General features: G+C 27.6%; 1 protein-coding gene across 3 annotated transcripts; it reads left to right on the forward strand.

The window, feature by feature from the left end:
* Positions 1-4,387: 4,387 nt before the first annotated feature.
* Positions 4,388-25,902, forward strand: LOC109609697 (ankyrin repeat and death domain-containing protein 1A-like). 3 transcript variants are annotated; one of them, XM_020026415.2, is made up of 12 exons: positions 4,388-4,577; positions 8,409-8,617; positions 13,471-13,569; positions 17,350-17,448; positions 17,868-18,071; positions 19,282-19,479; positions 20,156-20,254; positions 21,916-22,014; positions 22,888-23,082; positions 23,892-24,126; positions 24,181-24,309; positions 24,501-25,902. In XM_020026415.2, the coding sequence occupies exons 2-12, from the start codon at positions 8,417-8,419 to the stop codon at positions 24,584-24,586; spliced, it is 1,644 nt and encodes a 547-aa protein (XP_019881974.2). In that variant the 5' UTR covers positions 4,388-4,577; positions 8,409-8,416; the 3' UTR covers positions 24,587-25,902. The 3 variants fall into 3 exon arrangements, with proteins under 3 accessions (XP_019881974.2, XP_049820265.1, XP_049820266.1); XM_049964308.1 differs by lacking the exon at positions 17,350-17,448 and having other exon boundaries at positions 4,390-4,577; XM_049964309.1 differs by lacking the exons at positions 17,350-17,448; positions 17,868-18,071 and having other exon boundaries at positions 4,399-4,577.
* Positions 25,903-26,507: the final 605 nt, after the last annotated feature.

Consider the following 26,507-nt stretch of genomic DNA (forward strand, 5'->3'; position numbering starts at 1 on the left):
GTCGAAATGCTTAAAAATTCACACATGCGGATCTCTAGAAGCAAAATTGAAAACTTGCTGAATATTTTAAGTTCACCTTACATCTTGTTCCAGCATAATTTTCTTGTTTCTGAATTTTGACGTTATAATCCAATGGTTCCTTTATATTAATTATTTATGTTACAACAAATAGAAATCATTAGCTTAGGTATGGCATGCTGTATTGCTTATTTATGGTAAAATGAACTAACATTGTCACATTGTCAATATTATGGAAGCAATATTGTGTAAAATTGGGGTATATCTTTCAGGACTCAATAATATTGATCAATGGTTGAGGTACAACCAAGTCCAGAATAAAGTGGGATCCACCAGATCTAATACCTTTCTCTCATTTTAAATTAAATTTTCTGTTTCCTTTATCTCCTGAATTCAATTTCGTTTCCTTCTTTGGACCTGCATTTTAATCGAATGTACTAAAAGAGTTGGTGAAATTTTGCCTTGTTATTAAAAATGATACAAACAAACCAATTTTTGTGTAATTTTTATTTTATTGATTCTTGAATTTTCCATTATTTCATCAACAAAATCCGAAGTGACATCAACTTTATTATTTTTAATGGAATATTAAAATTTATCTATAATTACAAATAAAATTGCTCTTCCACATCCTATACCCAAAACCAATCATTTTTAAGTTTTTTTATTTTTTTCTTTCAATTTTAACAGGTTGATGTCAAACTAAAATGTCTGTAAAGCCACCAATTTTTATGGTGGTTCATTTTCGTCATACACGTTAACAAAGGAACATCCTATGAGAAGCCATTATTAATATTACCAAATTTTATATAGGGTGTTCGTTATTTACGTTTGATTTTGTAAATTTTAAAACATTAATAACTTTATTATTTTCAATGGCATCTCATGTATGTTTGTATAATTAAATTGAATACTGAAAAGTCTTTCGTTTAGTGTAAGAATTATCTATATATAAAATGAATATTTCCAGAGATTTCATAAAAATGTCTAAACAATAAAATAATATGTTACTAATATTAGATATAATATAGAAATAAGTTTATTACTACAAGATACAGATGCAATACTTAACAAAAGGAAAATCCACATACAAAATAATTAAAATAGTTTTAATAATTATCTATTATTAATTAATTGTACAAAAACTGATGCAACTTCCTGTTAATTAATTAAAGCGATGTTTCTAAAAGCTCACAAGAAACTTGAGTCTGATGTTCAAAGCTGGAAGAAATCAACCCACAAAACGTTTAAAGTGGGTAATTGAAACCGAAGTTGGAGCTTTTACGCTTTATGGACGAACACTTTCGGCAAGTTCCAAAGCTTACAAATTTACTAAGCAAATTTCCTTTACAAAATTTATTGTTTGGGGAGCCATTGTGCCTCAGGCATACATCAATTTGGACAACTGTAATTACGAAATTCTCGGGCGAAATATGTATCTGAAAGTCAACATTCACATTTTCTATGAAACTTCCAAAAACGGAACTGCCTGTTAATAATTCAATTAATATAAAACAAATGTTATGTGGTAGAACTGTGTTTCGTGAGTACGGAAATTTAATTCGATTGATCACCGTTCAAGAGATCATAATTTTACCTTTATGATCTTCAAACGCGTAAAACGTGATTTCGAATGACCGTGGATGTAATTACGTTTTAAAACTGTATGTGTTTTAGTTACTACGTTTTCATGGAAGAAGATCGTATTGTTATTTTAATTATTTCACTTACTTTTTGTAAAAGCAATGGAAATTAGAACATTTCACATCTGAGTCTCTGATCAAATATATAATAAAGGAACTAGGTGTATTTGCTTTTTAAACACGTTCAATATTTATTATACGAATAGTAAGAAAAACAGTAAGAGGTTTTATGCTATTTTCTACATAAAAAGTGCATTAGAAGTATATTACACCTAAGTGTATTTATAAAATACTAAAGTCCTTGACTATTTTTTTTACCTCCGAAATCTCAGTTCCATTTAAATGGATTTCTCGAAATAAAAATAAAGTAACTTCTATTTTTATTTGATTATGTTTCATGGATGAGTGTTTTTTTAATATTTGAATAAATCACTTTTGGTGTAAATTTTTTGAATATTATTACAATGGTGCAACTAACTTTTTATCAATTTCATATCAAAATTTGTTAGTTTCATATATTTTACGAATCATCACCACAAATGGGAAGTTTCAAAGCAAGTTTACTGAGGAAATTTCCTTTACCAAAATTATTGTTAAGGAGGCATACATCAATTTGGGCAACTGTTATTACAAAACTCTGCGGCAAAACATGCATGAGCGAGCCAATATTTTTATTTTTCGAGTAACTTTCAAATAATGAAAATGCAAAAAAATAAGTATATAGATAAAATACAAGTTTCATCATAGAATTACGGGAAATAAATTCAATTAATCACCATCTAAGAGATCATAATTTTAAACTTATAATCTTCAAAAGCGTAAAACGTATTTTCGAATGACTGTGGGCGTTATTACGTTTTAAAACTGTGCATTTGATTTACTACTTACGTTTCCCTGAAAAAACATTGGGTTGTTATTTTAATTACTACATCTACTTTTGTCAGTCTGATTGTGTGATCCACCATGAAATAGATGGATTTCAGAAATTGGATATCTTTATTTCCTACAGATGTCCAATTTTCAATAAATATTATAATTATAATATTTATTGAAAGAAATGTAGAGTAAAACAAATTGTTATATGTTATTTTTTCACATAAATGGTACGTATGTATTCTATTAGATTTCTATTTATAAATTACAAAATGTTGTTGTGTGTAGGTGAATATATTTTTTTACCTCCGAAATCTCAGTTCCACTTAATTTGATTTCTAGGAATAAAAATAAAGTAGCTTCTATTTATATATTGATTATGTTTAGTGGCTGAGTGATCATTATTTTATTTGAATAAATTGCTATTAACGTTCTGATTAATATAATTTCTATTATTTATTAATTAAATAATTAATATAAAATATTTTGATATTTAATTTTTTCAGTTTGTCCTATCCTTCAAATTTATAAAATTAGATAAATTTAAAGTCCTTGTTGTGGTTGATATGAAAATTGTCTAGTTTCAGTTTAAATCTCCAAAAATAACCATCAGACATCCTGAATGGACAGCACTGACGTAAATTTGAAATTTCTTAAGTAATCTATATCGTTCCAAGGTACTAATGGGCCTTTGCTTTTAGACCTGATACAAATTTTCCTTAATGTTTCGAACGCCTTCTGAGAGCTCCCTTGACTAGAAACTAATTGATATTCACCTCCGAGTCGATAGTAAATTCAATTATGTGTTCAGACACCACTATGTGCAACATGAATTTATCCTTGATATTCGAGAAAGATATCCTGTATATTAAAATTATGCTGAGCAAACTGCTCTATGATAAAATATTTTTTTGTCTTCATTTTGTATACGCTCATTTTAATACAGTAAAGAGGGGGTTAAAGAAAGATGATGCACCATCCCCATATTTATATTTAATGTATTTTTCTTAAAAGTATGAAAATAGAAAGTTTCAATCAATAAAAATGTTTAATATTATAATATTTATGATTCAAATGGTTGCAATATACGTCAATTAAATTACACTTGAGAAAAATGCAAATATAAATTAATAAAGAGGAATTCGAGTGGAGCGTATAAATCTAGTAAGGATTGCGTGCAGTATTCGAATCACTAATTAGCATTTATTACTCTCATATTCCGTTTATTACTTCGATAATTTATATGAAGTTACACTCCATTAAAAATTGTATCAACACCATACGATATTAAATGTTTTTATTTGCAACATTTGTTAATACAAAAGCAACAAAACCATGAACAATATATCAATTTCAATGTGGCAATAGGGACACAATTTTCCTTTTATAGGCGACTGCTTTTAGTCGTTTTCAAATGGTGATCGATAACAAAGTCTCTGAGTATTGACTTTTTCCTAACTAAAAAACTAAAATACATATGTATAAATAAAATGTTGCAACAAAAGTTGAATCATGGTTGCATTACAATAAACATATAAATTAATTTACGTAAATGGGTGCTTACGAACTAAAATCGATAACGCCGTACGTAAAATTATCGACTTCCACAAGGAAGCATCTTAATAACACGTGAATTGTTACCTGTCCGTATCAGAAATCATTTTTAGCACATCCCCAGTATGTGCCGTTAATCCGTGACGGACACGCTTCCACCTACAAACAATTCAAAAATACATTGCCGTTGTTGCGAGAGCGCTTCTTTTCGCACCGACGCACGATCTTCTGGGGGCAGACGCACAACAATAATAGACGTGCCGCCGCTTCAACGTTGAACGGCGGCGGTTTGGGTGGCTTTGTTACGCGCGCGACATCGAACAGACAACATCGATACATCCTGCAGAAGATACCGGCACGCGTGTTCCATCACCGTGCCGCCGACGATGTAAGTCAAGTGTACCGAAAGGTTACAGGTGTTGTGATATGTGAGGTGCATACATTTAACTTTTGTGATTAAGTGATTTACTATAGGGTTTTCTTGAATTGGTAAGTTACACTATTTACTATATGTTTTATTAATTACATATATAATAAAATAAATATTTAAATATACATATTATAATAATACAATATACATATTATATATAATGTTATTATATTCAGATAAATACGAAATTTACAGTACATATTAAACATTTTTATTAATTAAATCTTAAGAAATAATCAATTTATGTATTTACTTATTGTTTCACCATTAATATCAATCATTTACTCTAGTTAATTTAGAAAAATGTTATAAAAACAAAAACAATTAACACTTTAATTAAAAATACCATAAATATTTTCAAACAATACAAAAAATATGTGAATCTTTTTATCTATTAGGTTAAAATTTTCATTTTACCTTGTTAAAAAAAAAATTTATGCGTATTTTCTAAAACATAAATTTTCTAGGGAAATTTCGACAACGTTAATGATTTTTTAAAGTTAACAATTTTCTTTTTTCATTGCTGGTGAAGCAGAATAGGTAAATATTTTGAAAATGAATTTAAAAATACTGTTATTTATTTTTACACGTTCAAGCTTGAACGAACAAGAAAATGTTTCAACACTTGATAGTATTGAGGACCTCTTCACAAACATTTTGTGTCCTGTCCTAGACATTTGTCTCATTTCATAAATATGACTGAAAAAGTATACTTTTTGTACATTTTGTGCTATAATTGAAGTGAGTCAAAATATTTTTTTTTATATATTTTAGTGTTTTTATTTTACAATTTAAAATAGTATAGTGCTAAGGTTGTCAGTAATATCCATTCTGAGAAATGTCTGAACTATTTTCTTGTATTTCTTATAGTCATTTTCTCGTACATATAATAACGCTGAAATTTTATTTTTATAATAATTAAATTTTAATGAAAATGTACACCTCATTCATCATATTTTACTCTTAATTATGTAGAAGATTATATAGATGATAGTGCAAATTCTTTAAAACTTTAATAATAATTATCATCTTATCATAACTGAAAAAACTACCAACAACAGCATTAAATGACAACCATAATTGTGCGTTATTTTCATTTAATTTATAATTAAATTCATTAAGTTTCCGGCTTTAAATACATTTTCTTTAATGCTTTAGAAATGCAGTTTTGGAAAAATGTTGGAAAGTTACTAACATCCGAAGTTAGTTTGTTAATATCGAGATTTATATGGAGAGGATTTAATTCTGCTTGCTTCGATAAAAGCTGGATTATCAGCACCCTGAACAGCAAACTTTTTCTTATTGGTCAAATTCCACGTATACAATATTCTGATCTTCTCACTGAAAATAGTGAGCTCAATGACAAAGTAAGGACAAACCAGCAAGAAAATGTAAAAAATAATAAAAAATTTACATATAAAAATTAGTTTAGTTTCAGTTATATTAGAAAATTAAGAAAATGTACGAAAAGCAGTAAAAATGTTTCAGTACAGTTTATATAACGCGAGATACTAGATGCATGTCTGTGGATTCAAAATGGTTGCAAAATGGCCCTTACGATCAAGTAAAAAAGCATTGGTTTTCATCTGATTTCTGTGATTCTTAATGCATGAAAGTTAGAAAGTTCGGGAAAGGACATGAAAAAATTATTTTTTTTGCGTATTTTATTATTCATTTTTCGCCTATCTTTTCCCAAGAATAAATATGAATTGGACTAAAATACCGTTATATTGTATTTTAGACAGATAACATTTTTACAGATCAGTATGTATCACTAGGCACTCCTATTTTCAAAAATTTGATTTTTGGGCGATATTTCAAAACGATTCCCGACTTAAAAGAACATTAACGATTTCGAATTCCACGTAAAATTTTGCTATTTAAAAAATTTTATTTTTACGTTACTTTTTATAGTATTATTAGTGCTGATACAAATTATTTATTAAAAATAAAGAAAATTGTAATTTCAAATTTATTAAATGAAAACAACAAATGAAAATATTCAACATTTCATGAGCCCTTAGAATATGGATGGCTGAAATTTACATCCGCATTGATTTTATATATTTTTATATTGTATCTTTGAACTACAATACAAAGCATATTTTGTAAATTAATATTTATAACATTTCTTAGTATATAGTAACTATTTTTTGACTCAATATTTGTAAATTGATATGATTTGTATTGTTTAATATAGTTTCGAGAAATCAATATTTTGTAAGTTAATTACAGAAATAAAGTAAAATGTCATTTATCATTTTTGATTAGGAAGAATGTTTTATTAAGGTCAACTTTTACTACTACTACTACTACTACTACTTACTGTTGTTTATGATAAATTATAATTATTTATTTATTATACCAAGTGAGATCAATATCGGTCTGTCTATCTTCTAAATTTGACTTAAATAACAGACAACATAAACGTGAATTTTATATATATGTGCCATATAATTTCTAACTAATATAATATCCTAATATAATTATAAAAACTAGATTTCCTACATATTGAACGGTACCATATTCATTTATAATAAATCTAAAAAATTAAAAAGTAATTGAAATATCGATTTCTATTTTAGACCAACTTGGTAATTCTGTATTTCTCTTATTATACGTTGTTCAGTTCAGAAAAAGTATATGTTCCTGAAACAAAAAGAAATGCTGTGTACATTTTTAAAGAAATTGATTTTTTAAAGCACTACGGATGCTCTTTACAGAAAGAATGAATATATTAATAAAATACCATTAAATATGACATTTTCTTTTCTCCCTTGCAAATACTTTAAGAGCATAATGTATATATTATATTTTGTGGAACAGGAAAAGCTTTTTTCAGGGACTGCGAATGACAAACCATTCGAGTATTTCATTAAGCGTTAATATTCTTTAATTATAATAATACTTGCGTATTTGTAAAATTAGTTATAATTTTTATATTACATTAAAAAAGTCGTCAACTTTCTATTTTTTTATTCGCCCCATTAATTAACAGATATTAATAAAATTTTTGTAAAGACGTAATTTTGAAAGCAGTATAAAATTCGTTCATTCAATAATTTTGAAATTTGTTTGCAATTTAAAACGGAAAACAAAATGTTTAGCATCTTGAGCAATATTTTAATTGGCACCCAACAGCATCAGCCTACGTCGAATTGAGAAACAATTCAACTAATTTGTTTAAACGGGATGAATATGTAAGTAACTTCAACTGTGATGCAATCTGAATTAACTATTTAAAATTATATTAAAAATAAAATTTAGGAAAAGTTAAACGGGCATTCAAATTCATATTTACAACAAACTATCATAATATAGCTGGAACAAATTTCACAAACTAAATTGATTATAATAACAGAGTGGCTTGTCGTAATTTTACAATTTAATTCCACGTAGAGGGTCATTAATTAATTATGATGAAAAGTTTGATATAGCGGAGTTCTAATGCTGATATTGTATACCTAAATTTAACTTTTCGGAGACATAACATTTTTAGAGAACGTTTATGTTGCTTTTAATCAATATTAGTACAATAGAAAAAATTATACGGATACGACAACTAAAATGATTTACATTTTTTTTAGTTCGCCGGACTTCATTTTCTGGATTGTATTTACAATATTTACGGTATATATTTATTATTGCTCTTTTATATTGTATGGAGTGACCGATAAGTGGATTGAACTTTTATGTTATTATTGTTCACTTTTAAATGTTAATTTCCATTATTTGGGGCACACTTAATTATGTGCAAACATATTGATTTAATAATATTAATAATTAACCGACATTATTTTGGAACTTTCAGTACTATATACTAGTAACTGGAGTTTTATAATCAACAATTCATAAAAATAATTAATATAATAGTGTGCAATTATTTTTAGAAATAACAATGGCCCTTGCAAACGGTGTGGAACAGGGATGCAGTATGCGACCTGGTTGCCCTTCACCGACGTCAACTCCGGAGGAACTAGAAAGGAGAGCATTAATTCAGCGAAATGATCTGCTACTACACGAAGCCGTCATAAAGAACGACACAGAAGCTGTGAGAAGAATACTTAAAGAGCCTGTCGATATTAACTCGCGGAATAACGTGAGTATATTTTTCCTTTTATTTGAAAAAATTATCAAATATAAGATAAAAATAAAATTGTGTCTTCCATCCAAAATTATGTGATTAACGAATATTGAAGTCACCAACATCAAATACGATTTATATTGTAAATAGTTGTATGTATATATTTGATATTAAAGGTTTTTGATTCAAGGTACATAAGCTTAGACAAAATAAATATAGACATTTTATTGTAAATATAATTATTTTGTTGACCGACATTAGGATATATTTACTTAGTGTTTAATTGTATACACAAATACTGGTAAAAATATATGAGTCACATATCTTTGTTGAATCCAGTTGTATATTTTTAGTCCTGATTTACAATACACATTTCGAATTTATTTCTGTAATAATATATACAAAGTTCAATTAAATGTTTTAATTAAAAATTTCCATATGCCGGTTTAATTTAATAATGGGAGAATATTATCATATCGATGCTTATTTTATTCCAGTCATTACATGTTTCCAAATATGCTGCAAATAGCGTAATATGCTTCAGGATTTTTTAAATTTAAATGTTCGTTGACTTTGAATCAATACAATTTAGTCAGATGACTAGAAAAAGGAATGACACTGAATTAACTTAGCGAAATTGCTTTTCTCGTTCACTTTTAAAACAAACAATTTCCACCGGTGAGATAATTGTACTCATCAATTTCAATTATCATGCATCATTGAGGGAAAATTGAGAAATAATGATCCAGTTATTAGAAAACATTGATGCACTGTTTGTAAGCAAACATTTTATATTTCACATATTTTATCTCTAAATTAATAAATAGCATTTATTTTATTATACATGTAATTTACAAAAATTGTAAATTTAATTGTATAACATTTCATTCATTTTATATTAAAATAATAATCTAATATTTACATAATAATAATTAATTCATGTACAAAATTGTTAAAACAAATATGAAAAATATTTTTATAAATTAATATAAAATCCTGGTTTAAACAAAACTATGCAATAATCTTTTGAAATAATAAAATGTTATTTCACAATATATTTGTAAAATAATTATATTTAATCCTGGTTCAAATAAAACTTCACGATATATTTTAGTTGTGATAAAAAAGGGAGTTTATAATAAAGAAAATTAAATAAATAAAAAATATTATTGAAATTTTAACCACCAATCATCTTCAAGATTATTTTATCGTTTAAGTGTTTGAAAATGTTCATTTTATACAGAAAGAGTCTGAAACTAAAAATAAAAGGAGCCTAATTAGCAAAATACTTTTGCAGAATTTATTGTTTGTGTTTAACAATATACTTTGTTAAAATTTATATTTATGATCCTGCATTTTCTTTGTAAAGCTATATATATAAAAATATATTTTCATTATGTCAACGGTCGGAAAATTAATTTATCTTCTAAGATATTGGAACATTCTCCTCTAAAGCTTTTGTACGAGTAACAAAGCTGTCTTCGAATTTATCAAAGTGAAATTTCATAAAAGTAAAGCACCTTTAAACTTACTTTTGATGTAAGTCGCTGGAGTGCCCGGGAACGATATATTTTCTGAAACGCATTCGCCATATTTTCAAATGAATCTATAATTATTATTTATTGAAATATATATATATATATATATATATATATATATATATTCGGTTTTCTTTGCTGGTTAGTGTACTGGGAATACGCACCTTTGTACATTTCATATTTTATTGTCACTTTTATGTTGTACAGTGTGGATTTGAAATTTTAAGGTAGTATATGAAATAATATGTATTTCAATGTAGTGGAATTGATATAAATGACATAAACACAAATTAACTAAATTGAACAGAGGGCTCTATAAAGTAGCCGGAAAATGAAAATAAATGCATAAGCTGGCATGTCAAGGTTCCTTACACATTAATTTTAGTTTTCTGCGAGACATTGCAGGTTTTATATTGCAATTTAGTTATAAGATACTGGTATTTATCTCTAGTTCAGTTAACTACGTATTAATATCATAATTTATAAATTATATTCTAAACGTAAAGTTATATTTTTACGAAAACAAATATTTGGTATATTGTTTGCATTTGTGGTTTATTTATTCCCACCTTTCCAATAATTTATCACTTATACACAATTATTTTATCTCTGTTCGAAAAAGTACATGACTGCTATTTTATTGACCTGCTCAATAAGTGTTCTTCAAACGATGTATATAAAGTTTAGTACCCCTCAAATAATTTATCAAAAATATTCGGTTTCCGATGATGTGACTTTGCTCTACTTGAATATTTCATAGACATACATACGTGTAGTATTATGCGTAAATTCGAGTAAATAACGTAAATTATGTGCCTTAGATAAAATGTAACCCTATAAATTTTTAAGTAGACACGCAATTCTGACTTCATGCACATTTAATTGACTGGACTACTAACCTTGGATATTGACGATACGTTTAAAATGATACTAGATAAAACTTTTTTCATCAACGAAATAATTAATTATATGTAATTTTTTCACAGTTGCCTCAGAATTATTACAATAAATAGTGACTCTAAGTCACAGTTATTAATGTTTCAAATATATGTAAAAATATAATTTGGATGTTTACATAGAAATTATACTTTTTATACAATTCGTATAATTTATCATAAATGATTGGTACACTGTCATTATGTGAGTAATGGTGAGATTATTCCTTTTTAAACGTTATAATTTTATACGAGCTATTAGCATAACAATTAAAATTAAACAGAGTTTCCCAGAAATTGTGATTATTAACTAGAAATTCCGATTCAATAACGGCAGTTTAAAACATATAGTAGATATTAATAAGTTTACGTTAATTTAAACTTAATTATGTTTAAAAAGCTATTAAAATTTATGAATTGTGAATTGATGTTTATTAAATATTTTGAGTAATAATTAAAATTAATTTTGCGTGAGTTTTATAACTTTTTACACACACATATTTAAATTGTTCTGTGGTGAAACGGAAATAAAAAGTACATACACTATTTTTGACAAAAAAAATTCCAAATTTAATAATTCTAAAAAAAATTCTTTTTTATTTTAAAGAAAATTGAATAATTAAATATTTTATAAAATCAATAATATAATATAAATATTCCTTAATTCCTGCTCAAAATGTATAAATTTCATAACTTTTTAAAATAGGGTTTATTTTTTGCACACTATATATAAATTTCATTGAGTTTTGGTGTATAGTTTGGATAAATAACGAATAGTAAATTATTAAAAATACAGACAAAAATATGATATTCAATATATTGATTGTGTCATTTATTAAACTAATAACTCCACGATGGCTCAGAAATTCATTGACTCTTGGTATTGATTAAATGAGACGGTCATTTTCATAAATTCATCTTAAGGTACCTCATTCTATATCAACTTTACTTGATTCTGAAGATTTACCATAATATATGGAGAGAGGATTGAATTTCAAAATCATCCACTTATGAATTAATGAATCCGGAAACTACGCAACTCATCGAAATGTTGGAAACACTCTAAAGTAACCCTCGCGATATGGTGTTATGATTTATCCTGTTAGAAAACTGGGTTTTGAAATGACGGAATGTAAGGCAGCAAATGGTTTTCACAATTTGCTAGATGTACTGGTGGAAAGACAAATTATCCCTAATGAAAATTAAAGGTGACCGCCTACAAAAAACTGCGAACTTTTTCTTTTTCCGCGGTGACCTCTTACATGTACTCAATCATCCTCCATAGGCTCATCTCCGAAGACCACATTCCAGTTCATGTCCCAAAGCTGTCGTTCCCTATACCATTCCTTTTGATGACAATTTTTATGATAATGTTGTAACATAAGATTAAGCATATACTGGGAACTGTAAATGAAAATTCAAAACGGGATTCTGCGATAAAGACTTTTATAAACCACTGGCGGTCATAAAGCGATCTTTCAAAACTTTTACCTTTAACTCTAGGCTGATTTCTTCAGACCACGTTTTCCAACAATTGCAGACACTGTTTCATCTTCCCTTTATCCGATTGGCAACTTCCTTATACAAATATTCTGCTTTTTTTAAGCCAACTATTCATTCTCTCACTTGGATTATATGCCTTCGAACTGACGTTGTTTAAAATGAACCAAAGAATCATTTAAACACAATAACAGAACTGCATTTTACAAATTTGTCGCACAAAATTATATAATAAAAAGTGTAGCATACAAAGAAACAACCTAAAAATACCACAATAAGTTATCAAGAAAACTTTTTCTTTACAACATTCGAACAATTAATTATCTCTATTGTTTTCACTGAATCTATATTCGATTAATTTACTTATTTCTATTTCACCTTGTTTGTAGTTCAGTTATTTTCTGCTTTAATTAACATTTGATTTGTTTATGTTGTTGCAGCTAGCAACTATATTATGTTTGGATCTATTCCGGAAAGTCAAATGCAAACAGCATCGTTTCTAAGGATAATGTTTGCATGTTTGATACATTAGACCTCTAACAATACCCATTTAGTTACCTACATCACAATAGGAATTAATTACCAGCCAAGTCAACTTTATTGAGTTGTATTATTGAGATTAAACAGTGATAATGACATGCCTGATGGCAGTTAAACCAGATTACGGGAAATACTGATATTAAATACATCCAATTATAAAAATAATAAGCTCTAGTAAAAATGAATAATAAATAGAGTAATTTTAATTTTTATATTTTATATGTTACTTTATCTATTGATAAAAAATTCAAGTAAATTTTTAAGTAATATTTTTTGACGGTTGTTTGGATAATTGAGGTCAATGTAAATAGTGATTCCGTAATAAAATTGTTAATTTTGTCCTGTTTTGTTCTAGTATGGAAGAGCGCCGATCCATTGGGCTTCGTCCCGGGGAAACATCGACATCATGGAAATGTTAATAGCGGCGAATTGTGATATAGAAGCGCGAGATAAGGTAATTTTGCTAAACATCATAGGAAACACACTGACGCACTTAACAAAGTTTGAGTTCCATGTTTCATTAAAATTTAAAATGTTTTGTGCAACTAAGTTTATTAACATTTATGGGCATGCGAGAGAGTTATGAAACACTATAAATCAAAATTCATAATTAGCCGTTGGTTTGTATTTATTTTAACCAGACACGTTATTTGATATATTTCAAAAGTATTAAATTAAACGAGTTGCAAGTATGAAAATGATTTATTTGTATTATTAGGTAAACAATGTTATTTCACATTCAATTTTCATACACAATAACAAATTTAGTAAAATTAAAAAAAATAAGATAAAGTATTAAATATATTAGAAATATATATAAAGAATGAATATGTATTCTAAGAGAATAAAATTTATGATTTTGCTGCTGATAATGTCGGTTTCTTCTAAATAAAAGAATGAATTGGCCACCAACGAACCCCGGATGAATAATAAATAAATGCACGAGACTGAATAATCAATACCTCTGTATCTCACTTATCTCAATTGAATTTTTTTAATTTGTGGGATATGAACGAAAAGTCATTAGAGATCATTTAGATTATTGATCAATCAATTAGTTTAAATAATATAAAATGTTCAATTTTAAAAAATGAATGCAATCAGAAAATAAAATAATTAATTATATGGAAAAATTAACATCCGTAGAGAAGATAATCTAATTTAATGTTAATATCCATTACGCCAGTCTCATTAGGGATTTATTGAATTCAGGGGAATATCGATTAAATGCCACGCACATTTCGATATACTCAGTCCATTACACATGTGTATTTTACATATAATTTATCATAAATAAATTATTCAAAGAAATTAATAATTACCTAAAATATATGTTGGTAGAAATCAAGTATAAAAAAATATTCCGGCAGTGGCATTTTAAAATTTTAAATGCATATAACTCTAAAACGAGGAAATATTTAAAAAAAGCTTCAAAAAATAAAAATAATTGCTATTTTAAAATGCAAATAGTATTTTAAACATAAGTGTTTGGAAAATGGTCATTGGAAGAAAATTTTAAATGCGCTAACATTGATTTTATATAAAAAAAATAAAAAAAACAGTTCAACATTTAAATTTTTAAAGGAATGTTAGTTGTGCCTTTTTAGTGGTTAAAAAAAACTGCCAGCAAACAAATTAGCACTCGTCTAACACACCAAATACAATATTTTAAAAAAAATGTTTGGTTAAATTTATATTTTGTTTTATCCATGAAGTTACTGCTTAATTTTGAGTCATTAATTATGGGACCCCCATATTGAAATAAGAGTCTAAAAAGCATAAATTACATGTAAAAAATTTGCGGTCCACTGAATGAAGATGATCATGCGTTTTCTTTACAATGAGCAAAATATTCTTTCCAAGTTACCTTTAAAATTTTCTTATATTACTTACGTTACAATGTTTATTGGGTAGTCTATAATATAATAACTAAATGAAACTCTGGGAGCAGTTAATTTACGTACCTTTTTTTAACGTCATTATGTTTTTTTATATGAAAAACATTATTTTTACATAGAAATTGTGGTGATGTCAACACGCACACTTTAAATAAGTCAATCAATAAAATACTGGTTCATTCGTTCGTTACAGAAATTAATAAATGACAAAGCAACAAAGTAGAAATTGACATCAAGAGTCAGTAGTTTATTATTTTTAATCAATCTACTTTGAAAAACTTCAAAGCATCTAAAATAATATCAACTCCACGGTCAATAAAGAAACCCCCAGAGAAACAAAATAATTAAGTATAAATTGAATGCATTTACATATGACCTAGTGGTATAATAAATTAAAATGCTGTGTATATTTATAGAATATTTTCTGCTGCTCAGTAGATATTAATTATGGTAAGGCAAGTTCAACAAACTGTAACTTGCATGCAATTAATTGCCATTGTTTTTATGTTCTTTTTGTCAAATTAATTGAAATTGTTCACATTAGGTGTACATTTTTATGCTTTCTTCAAAGGATTATTTACCATCAGGCGATTAAATATTATAAGCCAATATTTGTGGATGGTATTTCTACATACCGCTACAAATGTGATGAATTTTTAATTGAATGATGTCTGGTACATAACCCTTGTTTATTTAGGAAAGTTTATTAGGTTTGCCATGTTCATGTAATTTTCTTCTAACAAATCCGGGGTCACCATTTGAGCATCTACATGATGAACATGTTCATATATATTTTATACACGAACGAAGTTTTCTAATTACGTTAACAGTTTAGGCTTTCGTTATTTTAGTTAAATTTAGTTAATTTATTAAAAAACTTTATTATAATAATGAGGTTAAATGTTATTTAAAAAATTACATTTTTTTAAATTAGTTACGGTGTGATTATATTTAATGCGTTAATTAATTTTAAGTATTCGGGCGACTATTCGCGAAACACAAGATATGATAAACGGCCCTCCACCACAGCTTAAACAAATCAATATTCCCATTGTGCCGGTATTTCTATTTTGCCCGTTTTCGGGATGTTCACAGGAGCATGTGTGTGCCTTTATTTATAGAGAAGAGTGAAATATTTAAAAAAACATCTACAAAAGTTTCACGCATTCATGCGCTGGGCCACGAATCCATTTCAAAGGGGGACATTTATTTAATGAAGCCGCCTTTTCTTACGTGCTAAAAGGCCTAAACTTCATTTCAAGGAGTCGTGAAATATGTAACTTGGAGTTTTAATAAAAAATTGTCTCTTGCAGATTCTTGCAATTTTTCAAAGTGGAAACATGTGTTTTTTTAATAAAACTGTGATTAATCATTGAGATAAAATTTACATTTGTATATTATTAAAATAGTATGTGCGCATATTTATTAATAGTTATTAATACCATTTTTATACATACGTAGGTCAAACAGTGACATAAAATCGATTCGTTTGAATTTAAAATTTCAATTTATTTTGACTAATAATTTAACAAATTCTTTGAGTAATTTGAGTTTGTATAATATAATTCCAATTTACAGTGACAACTTCAATTCGTTTTAGTGTTTTTATAATTGGCCTTTTCCAACTTGAAAAAGCATGATTTCAATCTACCCGGTTGAAAGTTAAATATAGAACCCAAGTGGTAAACGTAATCAGAAAAATCTTATTAAATTTTAAATTATCGAGCACAATGTTACAAAATCGAGTAAACGGTTTTACTTTGAACCATTGAATGTATTCAAACATCTACATTGTTACTGTTTACATTGTAAATTGCATTTATATTAAAATCGATACCCTGTGTTTGTACTTTTGCCAGTCTTACTTTGTTGATAATTTTCAAATAATTGACTATTCCATGATTAATTCATATTAATGGTCAAATTATAAATCAAATATAAATATTCCATTTGATTATCAATTATTATTAAAGTTGTAACTATTTTTTGTTAGTTTCTTGTTTCAAAAAAATGAAAAGATTTTTAATTAACACAAAATACATAAATCTTTTTACCGTTAAATAATAAGAAGATATATTGTTGATGGGCTGGATTTAAAAATAAAAAAAGGAATTATATATTTTGAAAAATACGGACACAAAGTTTCTTTATTACAAATAAATAAAGCAAAATTGAAAATAATTGAAACAAAATGTAAAGAAGGGAATTTTAATTAAAAACCAAATCCGCTACATATCAAAATATTTTTTTTGTGTGTTTCTAGCCATACTAATTAATTAATGACTTTTGTTTTGCTATTTTGCTAACGAATAACATAAGCTTTTTGCTTTTTGCAGTATGGAATGAGGCCACTGCTGATGGCCTGTTGGCACGGACACAGACCCGCCGTCCAGCTTCTGATTAACACTGGTGCCTGCTCAAATGCCACCAACAAGGTATTGATTACGCTCAATCTCGTTTTATATTCAACAATGCTAATTGAAAATTTTATTGATTATGAAGTTTTAACTAAAACTTCTATTGTTTAAGCCTATTTAATTACGCGTTTCCATTAGTTCATTTATCTCCAATCGTTCTTTCATTTAAATTAAAGATTCATGATTAAAAGACCCATAATTAAAATGATTAATTATAATGGAGGTCTAAACTATTCCAAACCATATCTCATACTATTTCCCTTTTGGTAAGTATTATGAGAAGTACAGATAACAATCACAAAAACGCAAATATTCAATTTTCATTCGTATTTACAGCTTTTTCAGCTTCGCTATAGAAATTAATAGCAACAATAATGTGTAGTGTTTACAAATATAAAAATTTCAAATGATCAAAAATCATTTTTCAATTTTTTTAGAAACACTACACACTATTAATGTGCGCCGCTAGAAATAACCGCGTGGATGTCGTTAACTTCTTGTTGGACATGTTAGAAGACGTCAGAGTAGATGCTGTGGACATAGATGGACAGACGGCGCTCTTTCATGCGGCTATCGGAGGCCACAAATCCGTTGTCAAAAGGCTTATTGAAGTTGGGGCGTCGCCTGATAAAAGAAATAAGGTAATAAATTTGTTTGGTCACTTTCATTATCCAGAACGGATGCTCGAGGCTGGCTGAGAAGGGTAAGCAGTTTTATTTTACCTAGTTTTATTTGCTACTTAATTGAAATGTCCATTAAAAAACTAAATCATAGTTAAAAGTTGATTACCATGAATATATTTATTGAATAATAATACTGAATAGTGAAACTTAGTATACATGCTAATACTAATTTAATTAATATTTTATTTAAAATTGAGATTTGTAGGAAATATATAACATGTATTTTAATCAATAGTAGTAGGTCACCCCGCATATTACTCGAATTTCGTGCACCAATTATTTCAGGCTCTCTGATCTCCGGGCAAAATTAGTTCACTTATTCAATTGGTGAGTCGCGAGAACGGAATGACCAACACAAAACAGTAACATGAGTTAGTTCTAAATATTTCTTTGAAACAAAAGTCGAATGTTCAGTCATTTCGAATGCCTTGAATACGTACGACTATCTTAACAATAACTCTAAAACTCTAAAAGATCTTGCACTAAGGTATATTGACGACACAGCAATTGATCCAGCAAGCAACTATGACACGACTTATCAGTAGTACCTCTTGCATATCAACATTTGACCCCAGTAATCACAAACTGATTAACTCTTCTAGCGGCCACCTCGTCTAAGCCCGATAATACATCCCCGTTCAAATGGGGTTAATTAATGAAATCTCTGGACATCATTAATATTTGACCACTTTGACTAAATTAAATCAATTAAACCGTAATATTAAATCAAACAACAAAATGAGATATACCTATACAATTCATTATTTCATAAGTACACGTGTCATTATTGGTTCTTTAATCTTTCGCATTTTGAAATCTTTTGTAATTTTATAATAAAATAATGGAAGGCACAGATTCTAATTAAGCTTTTATTTGATACCGTAAATCTTAGGCTTATACACAATGTACCTTTCCTTGCCTTAAGAATATGAAATTATAAAAGCGTTCTCGGGACAAAATGGAAAGCTATAAATATAATTGAAGTCGTAAGAGTTTTATGTTACATAATGGAAAATATATGTTATATCAAGTCGTTCGTACTGCAGTATTTTTGAAATAAGTATTAAAGATGTTATAAAGTTTAATCGAAACAATTTTCTCTTTGTTACTTCGTATAATTACTGACATAATAAGTGTTTAGTTTAGTTTAATAATTTTCGTTATCTAGGAATCACGAACAGCACTACATGTGGCTTGTGAACGAGGACATTGTGATGTGACAGAACTTCTTTTATCTCACGAAGCTGATATGGAAGCAAAAGACATCAACGGCAACACACCACTACATGTAGCAGCTCAACATCAACAGACTAAAATAGTGCAAATTTTGCTGGATGCCAACGCTGATCCTGACAGTGAAAATCTGGTGAGTGCATTATTTTAATTTTTATGGATGTCCTCAAATATTTAATATTGTTAATGTTAATTAAAATTGATTGTTCTACATTGTATAACAGAACCTTGTCAGTCAGAATTGGAGATTGGCTTGCACTTGAATATTTCCATTTACTATTGATATATCCTCTTTGGAGTCAATTTGTTAAATTTCGTTACTGATCCTCGTCCTCGTCCTGAAGTGCTACTCGAACAAATTGATTGCTAATGTCAGAATTGCGAAGACCAGGAGCTGTTTGTTGGGGCATAAATATAAACATTATTTTAGACTATTTGAAATATGAAATGAAAGTAGTTCTTTTATACTCTTCATTATCATCTAATTTAAAGCTTTTTCCTTTTGCTAAAAGATCACTTTAAATTTTAATTAGATCGTATAAACTTTCAAAAACATACATATCTACCAAATTAAATTTTAATAATTATTTAGCTGTGCTTGAAGCTACGCAGTATAGAAATTTTAATTAAAATTTTTGTTCTTTTTGTCCATCTGTTAGACTAGCTAGCAAGCCCTACAATGCTGGCAAAGATAATTAATATTAAAACCTCAAAGGTATAAAACAAATTTGTAATTAACAGCAGCCGGTACGTTTAGTATTTTTGTTAAATAAAAATTTCCCAATAATGAATGCTCTTATTTTTTGCAGAAAGGTTCAACAGCTTTACATATAGCTTGTAGTTTAGGAAGTAGGGGAATTTTAGAGTCACTGCTTCAACATGGAGCACACATAAACAACCAAAACAAGGTAGGTTAATAAGCCGTAAAATTATAAGGGTAAATGAAGTATTTCAAAGTTTGTAGTTTGTTCAGTTTTGTATATTTCATGTACGAATTAAATCGTACTAATTAAATAATTAACGTTATTCTGTAAAATTACGTAAATGAGGTATTTCATAATTTTAATAAAGTTTGTGAAATAAATGTATATTTTATATGCGAATTAAATTGAATAATTAACCTAAAATTACATTTAACTGTTTATTAATTAATGTTAACATTTAAAAAAATGTTGCTACATTTATCTAATTAAATTTCCACATTGCGGTTTAATCATCCATTTTTAATTATTTGCTCGGATGGATTTAAGCACAATTAAAATCAAATTACCTCCATTATCTCGCTTTTTATTTCACTTGTGTATGTGAGAAAATTCCGCGTTACGTGTCTAATCTTCTTTCTTTTGTTCCGGTTAAAACCTGAAGTGGTTCTCGAATGTAAAAGATACGCTGTGTTAAAATAATCGATAATCTCAAGTTTTGACAAGAGCTTTTCATAGTGTTGTGAAGAATCAGACACTTAACTATAATAATAACGAACGCGAAAGATGAAGTGTTCTTGAAACAGGAGATTAAATAGAAATTTGTTATACGAACATTGTTTTTATTCTGATTCTGAAAATATCGATGGTTGTTAATTAAAATATGAAAATGGCGGTATTTTAGAATTTTGCGATAATGCACATTTGTTTGTTTTAAGCTGATAAAATCATATACTGTGATTTATTGTAAACACAAAATGCGAAATGCGAATATGTAAATCAAAATATAATAGCTTTTATAAATGTCAAATTTCAAACAAAATCACTTTAATTTAGTTTTGAAATAATATACAATAACAAATATTTAACATATTTGTTCACATGGAGATAATTGATGTATATTCAAATCATTAAAAGAGTTTATTTATTTAGTATAAAATATTTTTAGGAATTTTTATTTGGAAACATCAAATAGTAAATATGTAATGTGTGAATGTCTGATGTGTTTATTTAATAGACAATAAATTCTATATTTTATACTTGGATTAACGTTCGAATTAATTTCTAGCTAAATTACACTTTGAAATATAAATTTGAGAAGGAGCCAAAAGTTAAACTCTACTTATTAGCAGAAATTATTTTTTCATGTTAAACTTAAAAAATATGACACAGTTTCAAGTTAGAAAGAAGTTATTGTGAATGACATGGAATAATTTATGATAATAATGCATGTTAAATTGTGAGTCGCATTTATTGGCGCGGGTTTTTTCATAAATATTTCTAAATTTAGTCATTCAATTTCTCAATCTATTAACGCTGCACAATAAAGAAGGCTTTAGGTGTTTGACGAGCTGTGCCTGATTTTGAGCTGAGGAGAATGAAATGGAAAATGTTTATGAGCTTTAATTTCTATGCTTCATAATTTTAATATAGAAATATAAACTTTATTTATCAAATTAATTAGAAGATAATCACAAATGTTTCTATTACTTTTTTCATTTAGGTATAAAATATGAATAATAAGTAGAATATGTATTTTTTCATAAAAAAGTAAAAATTCTGGATATTATAAGCTTCCTTGATTAAAAATACTTATAAGGAAACGAACGTAACGTGTCATTATTAACAATATCAATTGTATTTTTTAGTGTGGAAACACTCCACTGCATTTGGCTAGTCAAGCAAATGAAGTAACTATAGTGGAAACTCTCATAGCAAAAGGAGCAGATCTGAATTGTCTGAATTCGGTAAGTGAGACTGTACTAACAACAATATTTCTTCAAGTTACATAAATATTGTTTTAATAATACTCGAGGCTCGAGACATCAGATGTGGTTACCCTTTAGTATATGTGACTGTATTTCTTTACAAAAGAAATGTAGAACAAAGGCGACATGGAACTGTCAAGGGAATATATTCAAAATGTATTCATAAATCATTCAATATTATTCTAGATGATTGAATTTAATTAAAAGGTTTTCATTTTCTTTAAATAGCGTTTAGTAAATGCTAGGTTCTGCTTAATATTAATATATTTAAAGTGATCATTATTGATTTTAGTGGTAACATTCAGAAATTGTAGGTAAGGATGATATAAATTAAAATAAAATAAATGAACCGAAGCGGAGGTCGAGTTGTTGGTGAATTGATTTATGTTTCAATTGCCATAATAGGACCCATTTGCAGTTAAAATGGCCTATTGATTCATTTGATTTGATGCAATATCCCACAGGATATCCAACGAAGATTATTATTGTGTTGTCAGGGGAAAACGGTAGTCAATTACAACAACGCCAAGTTTGTCGTCTTTTGCACTCCAGGGAATAACCTAAGAAACTTTTGTTTTGAAACGACAGTATAAATTATTTATAGATTGAACTTTTATATAAAATTTGTCATTTTTTCATTATGCATTAAGTAACATAATACCTAGGTGATTATAGAATTATCATGACATCAATTTTTAAAACGTAGATGATATAGTATTAATTTGAGATATCTCTAATTATCACCAAAATTGGAAAAATGATCCCAGATTTCATTTTACCTTCAATAAGTACCATTGATATTAGGAATAGGGAATTCCAAATTGCATACACAGCGTTCTTTGTGTGTTTTAGCGGTTGCAATCTCCGATCCACATCGCAGCTGAAATGGGACATACGGAAATCTGCAAGCTGTTACTGGCCTCTGGTGCAGACATCGAACAAAGGGAACAGGGAGGCAGGACGCCTCTATATATTGCTGCCCGTGGAAGTTTTACCGCCATTGTGGATATGATTATTAAGACTGCTAGATTAGATTATCCTGCACACGTAAGTACTTCTAATTGATGCTCATATATTTTTTATATGTATTATTCGACTCTTAAAATAGTTTTCTTTTGCATGTATAATAGGCATTAATTTGAAAATATTAACTATTATATTGAAAGTAAAATTTGTATACGAAACCTGTATTTTGCCGGCATGGTCATTAAGGTCGTTAGATTAGATATACAGAACATTTAAGTGGCGTATTGCTTATTTTATTGGTCGTTTTGTGGCGCGTTTTACTACTTTAATGGACGAAGTTGAGCTTCACAGCTGTATTTTACCGGAACCTATTATTATCTGGCTTTAAAATAGCAATATTAATGGTCTAAATTTACAATTTTTGTATTTTAAAGCTTGATTGTAACAATTTGCATAAATAATATAATATAGAGAGAAAATTTTTAATATAATTTTTCTGTGAACTGAAACAAAAATTGGGATACACATACGTATTTAAATTTAATTTGAATTTGCTTAATTGAATATTCATATCATTTTTTTTAACAACATGGCTGATATGTTTGGGCTACATGTACGACCGTTATAAAAATAACGTGATACAAAGATACGTCAATCATTTTATATCCGTGGTCGTAAGACATGAGTATATTGGGTTTTATGATAACCGTACAGATGAAACATATAGGTTTTCTTAAAATTTATATTGTTCTATTTTGTAGTACACTTTAATAACTTTCACTGTGAATGTGATAAAAAAAGTTGACACATAAAATTTTCTGTTGACTTCGCAAATTTAATTGTTATTAAATTTAACAGATATTAATGTTTGTAATTTGGTTATTATTTAGGAAGACAAAAAATCAAATGGCCGTAAAGAAAGTTCCGGTGGTTTGAAGCCAAAATTGAGTCGGAAATGGCGTTCTGGCAGTAAAGATGAAGGTCGGGGGAAGGACAGTGAGCGTATGAAAGAAGTACTATACAAATTAGCATACAAACATTTGGGCCATGGCGAATGGAAGAAATTGGCCAATCATTGGGCTTTTACAGAGGACCAAATTAAAGCCATTGAACATCAATACAACGGCAAGTATTTCAAACTGATTTGAAATACAAAACTAATTTAAACCTTAATTTTAGGCCCATCCAGTTATAAAGAGCACGGTTTCCGCATGATGTTAATATGGGCCCACGGGCTTGGAGCTGATGTCAATCCTGTCAAAGAACTTTACGAAAGTCTCGTGGCTATAGGGAAAAGGCCTTTGGCAGGTACGTTTTCAGCCACGTTAGTTTTTGAATTGATTTTTCCCATTATTCCTCTTAATGTATTTCTCCGAAGTACGTGTTCAAACTTTTAAGTTCTAGCCCGTGCGTTCGGGGATTTTATTCGAAAAGTAAATTGTTAAATTCGGTAGATGTATTAAATTATGTCCATTACAGAGAATGTATTTGTTTTCTAGATAACTTAAGAAGAAAGATTGACCAAGAAAATGAAGCGATAAGGAAGGGAAACAAGAAGACCTGCAGTAATTGTATCTTAAGTTAAATTTTATTAAAAAACTAAATGAACGAATATTTCTTATGATATAATCTATATATACATATATACATATCTAAATTATATATGTGTCCTCTACCCTTGAAATTGCCTTGTCCGGTCCATATTAGAGTGATAAAGTACCAGTTATATATCAAATGTATTTTATGAAAAAGTGAATGTTATTATATTTGTTTTTATATTTCAATTGTCAATAATATGAGATGTACAATTATATAGAAATGTAGTTCTTATATACATATACCTTTATGAAACTAGCAATGGAATTGATCATTGATTAAAAACAAATATAACTAGTGTATCGAATAAAGAAGAATAAAACCTTTCTCAATAGACTTTCCTCCGGTCGCATTATACAATGTCAATTAATGTTATCTTTTTCAAGTTGCAGACCTTTTTTGTAAAATAAAAGGTAGAATCAAGTACAGCCGTAAGTTCATTATAAATGCTTTAAATATACAAATATCTTTTTGAATAAATCGATTTTTGATTAACATGTTCTGTTTTGCTCTATATACAATTAACAAATGAAGTTGTTTGAGAATAAACATATTAATTTAATAAGTTGTAATTAAGTAAATATTCAACACAATTTTGCAAAGTATTTTATTTAAAATGAACTTACTTCAATTGTCAAATTTCAAATGTATTTTATGAAATTCTATTTAAATTTGTTTTTATGTTAGCAATTGTCAATCGTTATTTGTACCAAATATAACTTTTTTATGACAACAAATGCATTGACAATTCAATAAAAACAAATATAATTACCAAAATATAAACAATCTGTTCATTTCTAACTGTCTTTGCTTCAGTCACCTTGTATAATGTCAATTAAATGTTACCTTTTTAATGTTTCAGACCATTACTATATATACAACAAATATCCAATAAAATTATAAGTGAAATATAAATGTTAATTGTCAACTTGGACTAAATGGTATAAAATAAGGAAAATTAATTTATAAATTTTTTATTGATAAAAAACTTCATTAAGTCATCTTGCCCAAATACAACCATATTTTTTATTCAAGTGACCACATTAGCTAATTTTCAGCAAAAAAATAATATCGTAAATTGTGAATGTAACTTCCTATTTTATTATTGTCTAACATAAAAGATTCAAATAACATTACTTAAGACGTAAACTTTTGTCAAACTTGTTTTTAAAATTGAATATTATTTCATGTTATGCTGTACATATCACTGAAAAGATGATATTAAATAAGTTTAAATGCACTTAATTTTATTGTTTAATAATGATTTACAATTTGTAAAGCTGTTTATAAATAAATGTATTTATTTTGAAAGTATTATTTATTTCGTACATCCCGTATATACTAATTGATAGTTAATATACTAATTATTTGATAAATAAATAAAATAGATAATAGATTTTGGTTCCATGTAAAACTAGAACAGTATTTTCAATATTACCTCTAATACATTTTAGTTACACATTGATAAAAAGTTTTTTTATATTAACGTCTATTATTTACTTACAGCTTACAGCTTCTTCAACAGCTAGACGTTGGTCTTTGAAATCCAACCTAAAAACTGGTCATTTTATGACCAATCTAGATTATTTAAAACAGAAATTGATTTAGAATTCCAGTTATATATTTTTTCATTATTATAAATAAGTGTTTAAAATGGTACTTAATTTCCGATGCCAAAACAATTATTACATTTGGACAGCGGATGAAGTTTATATGTATTTTATACTACATTCTTTATTTAAATCAGCTATTGCTTGCTTATTTTAACACAAATATTGTACATCGTAATAATATACGTACATATTAAGAAACGAATTACTTGCAATTGAAATTGTTTAAATTCGACATAACGAAGGTTTTTCTCTTCAAGCTTAAGTTTTAATCATAATTATAAATACAAAATAATTGTT

This window comes from Aethina tumida, chromosome 3 (assembly GCF_024364675.1).
Source record: "Aethina tumida isolate Nest 87 chromosome 3, icAetTumi1.1, whole genome shotgun sequence".
Taxonomy (NCBI): domain Eukaryota; kingdom Metazoa; phylum Arthropoda; class Insecta; order Coleoptera; family Nitidulidae; genus Aethina; species Aethina tumida.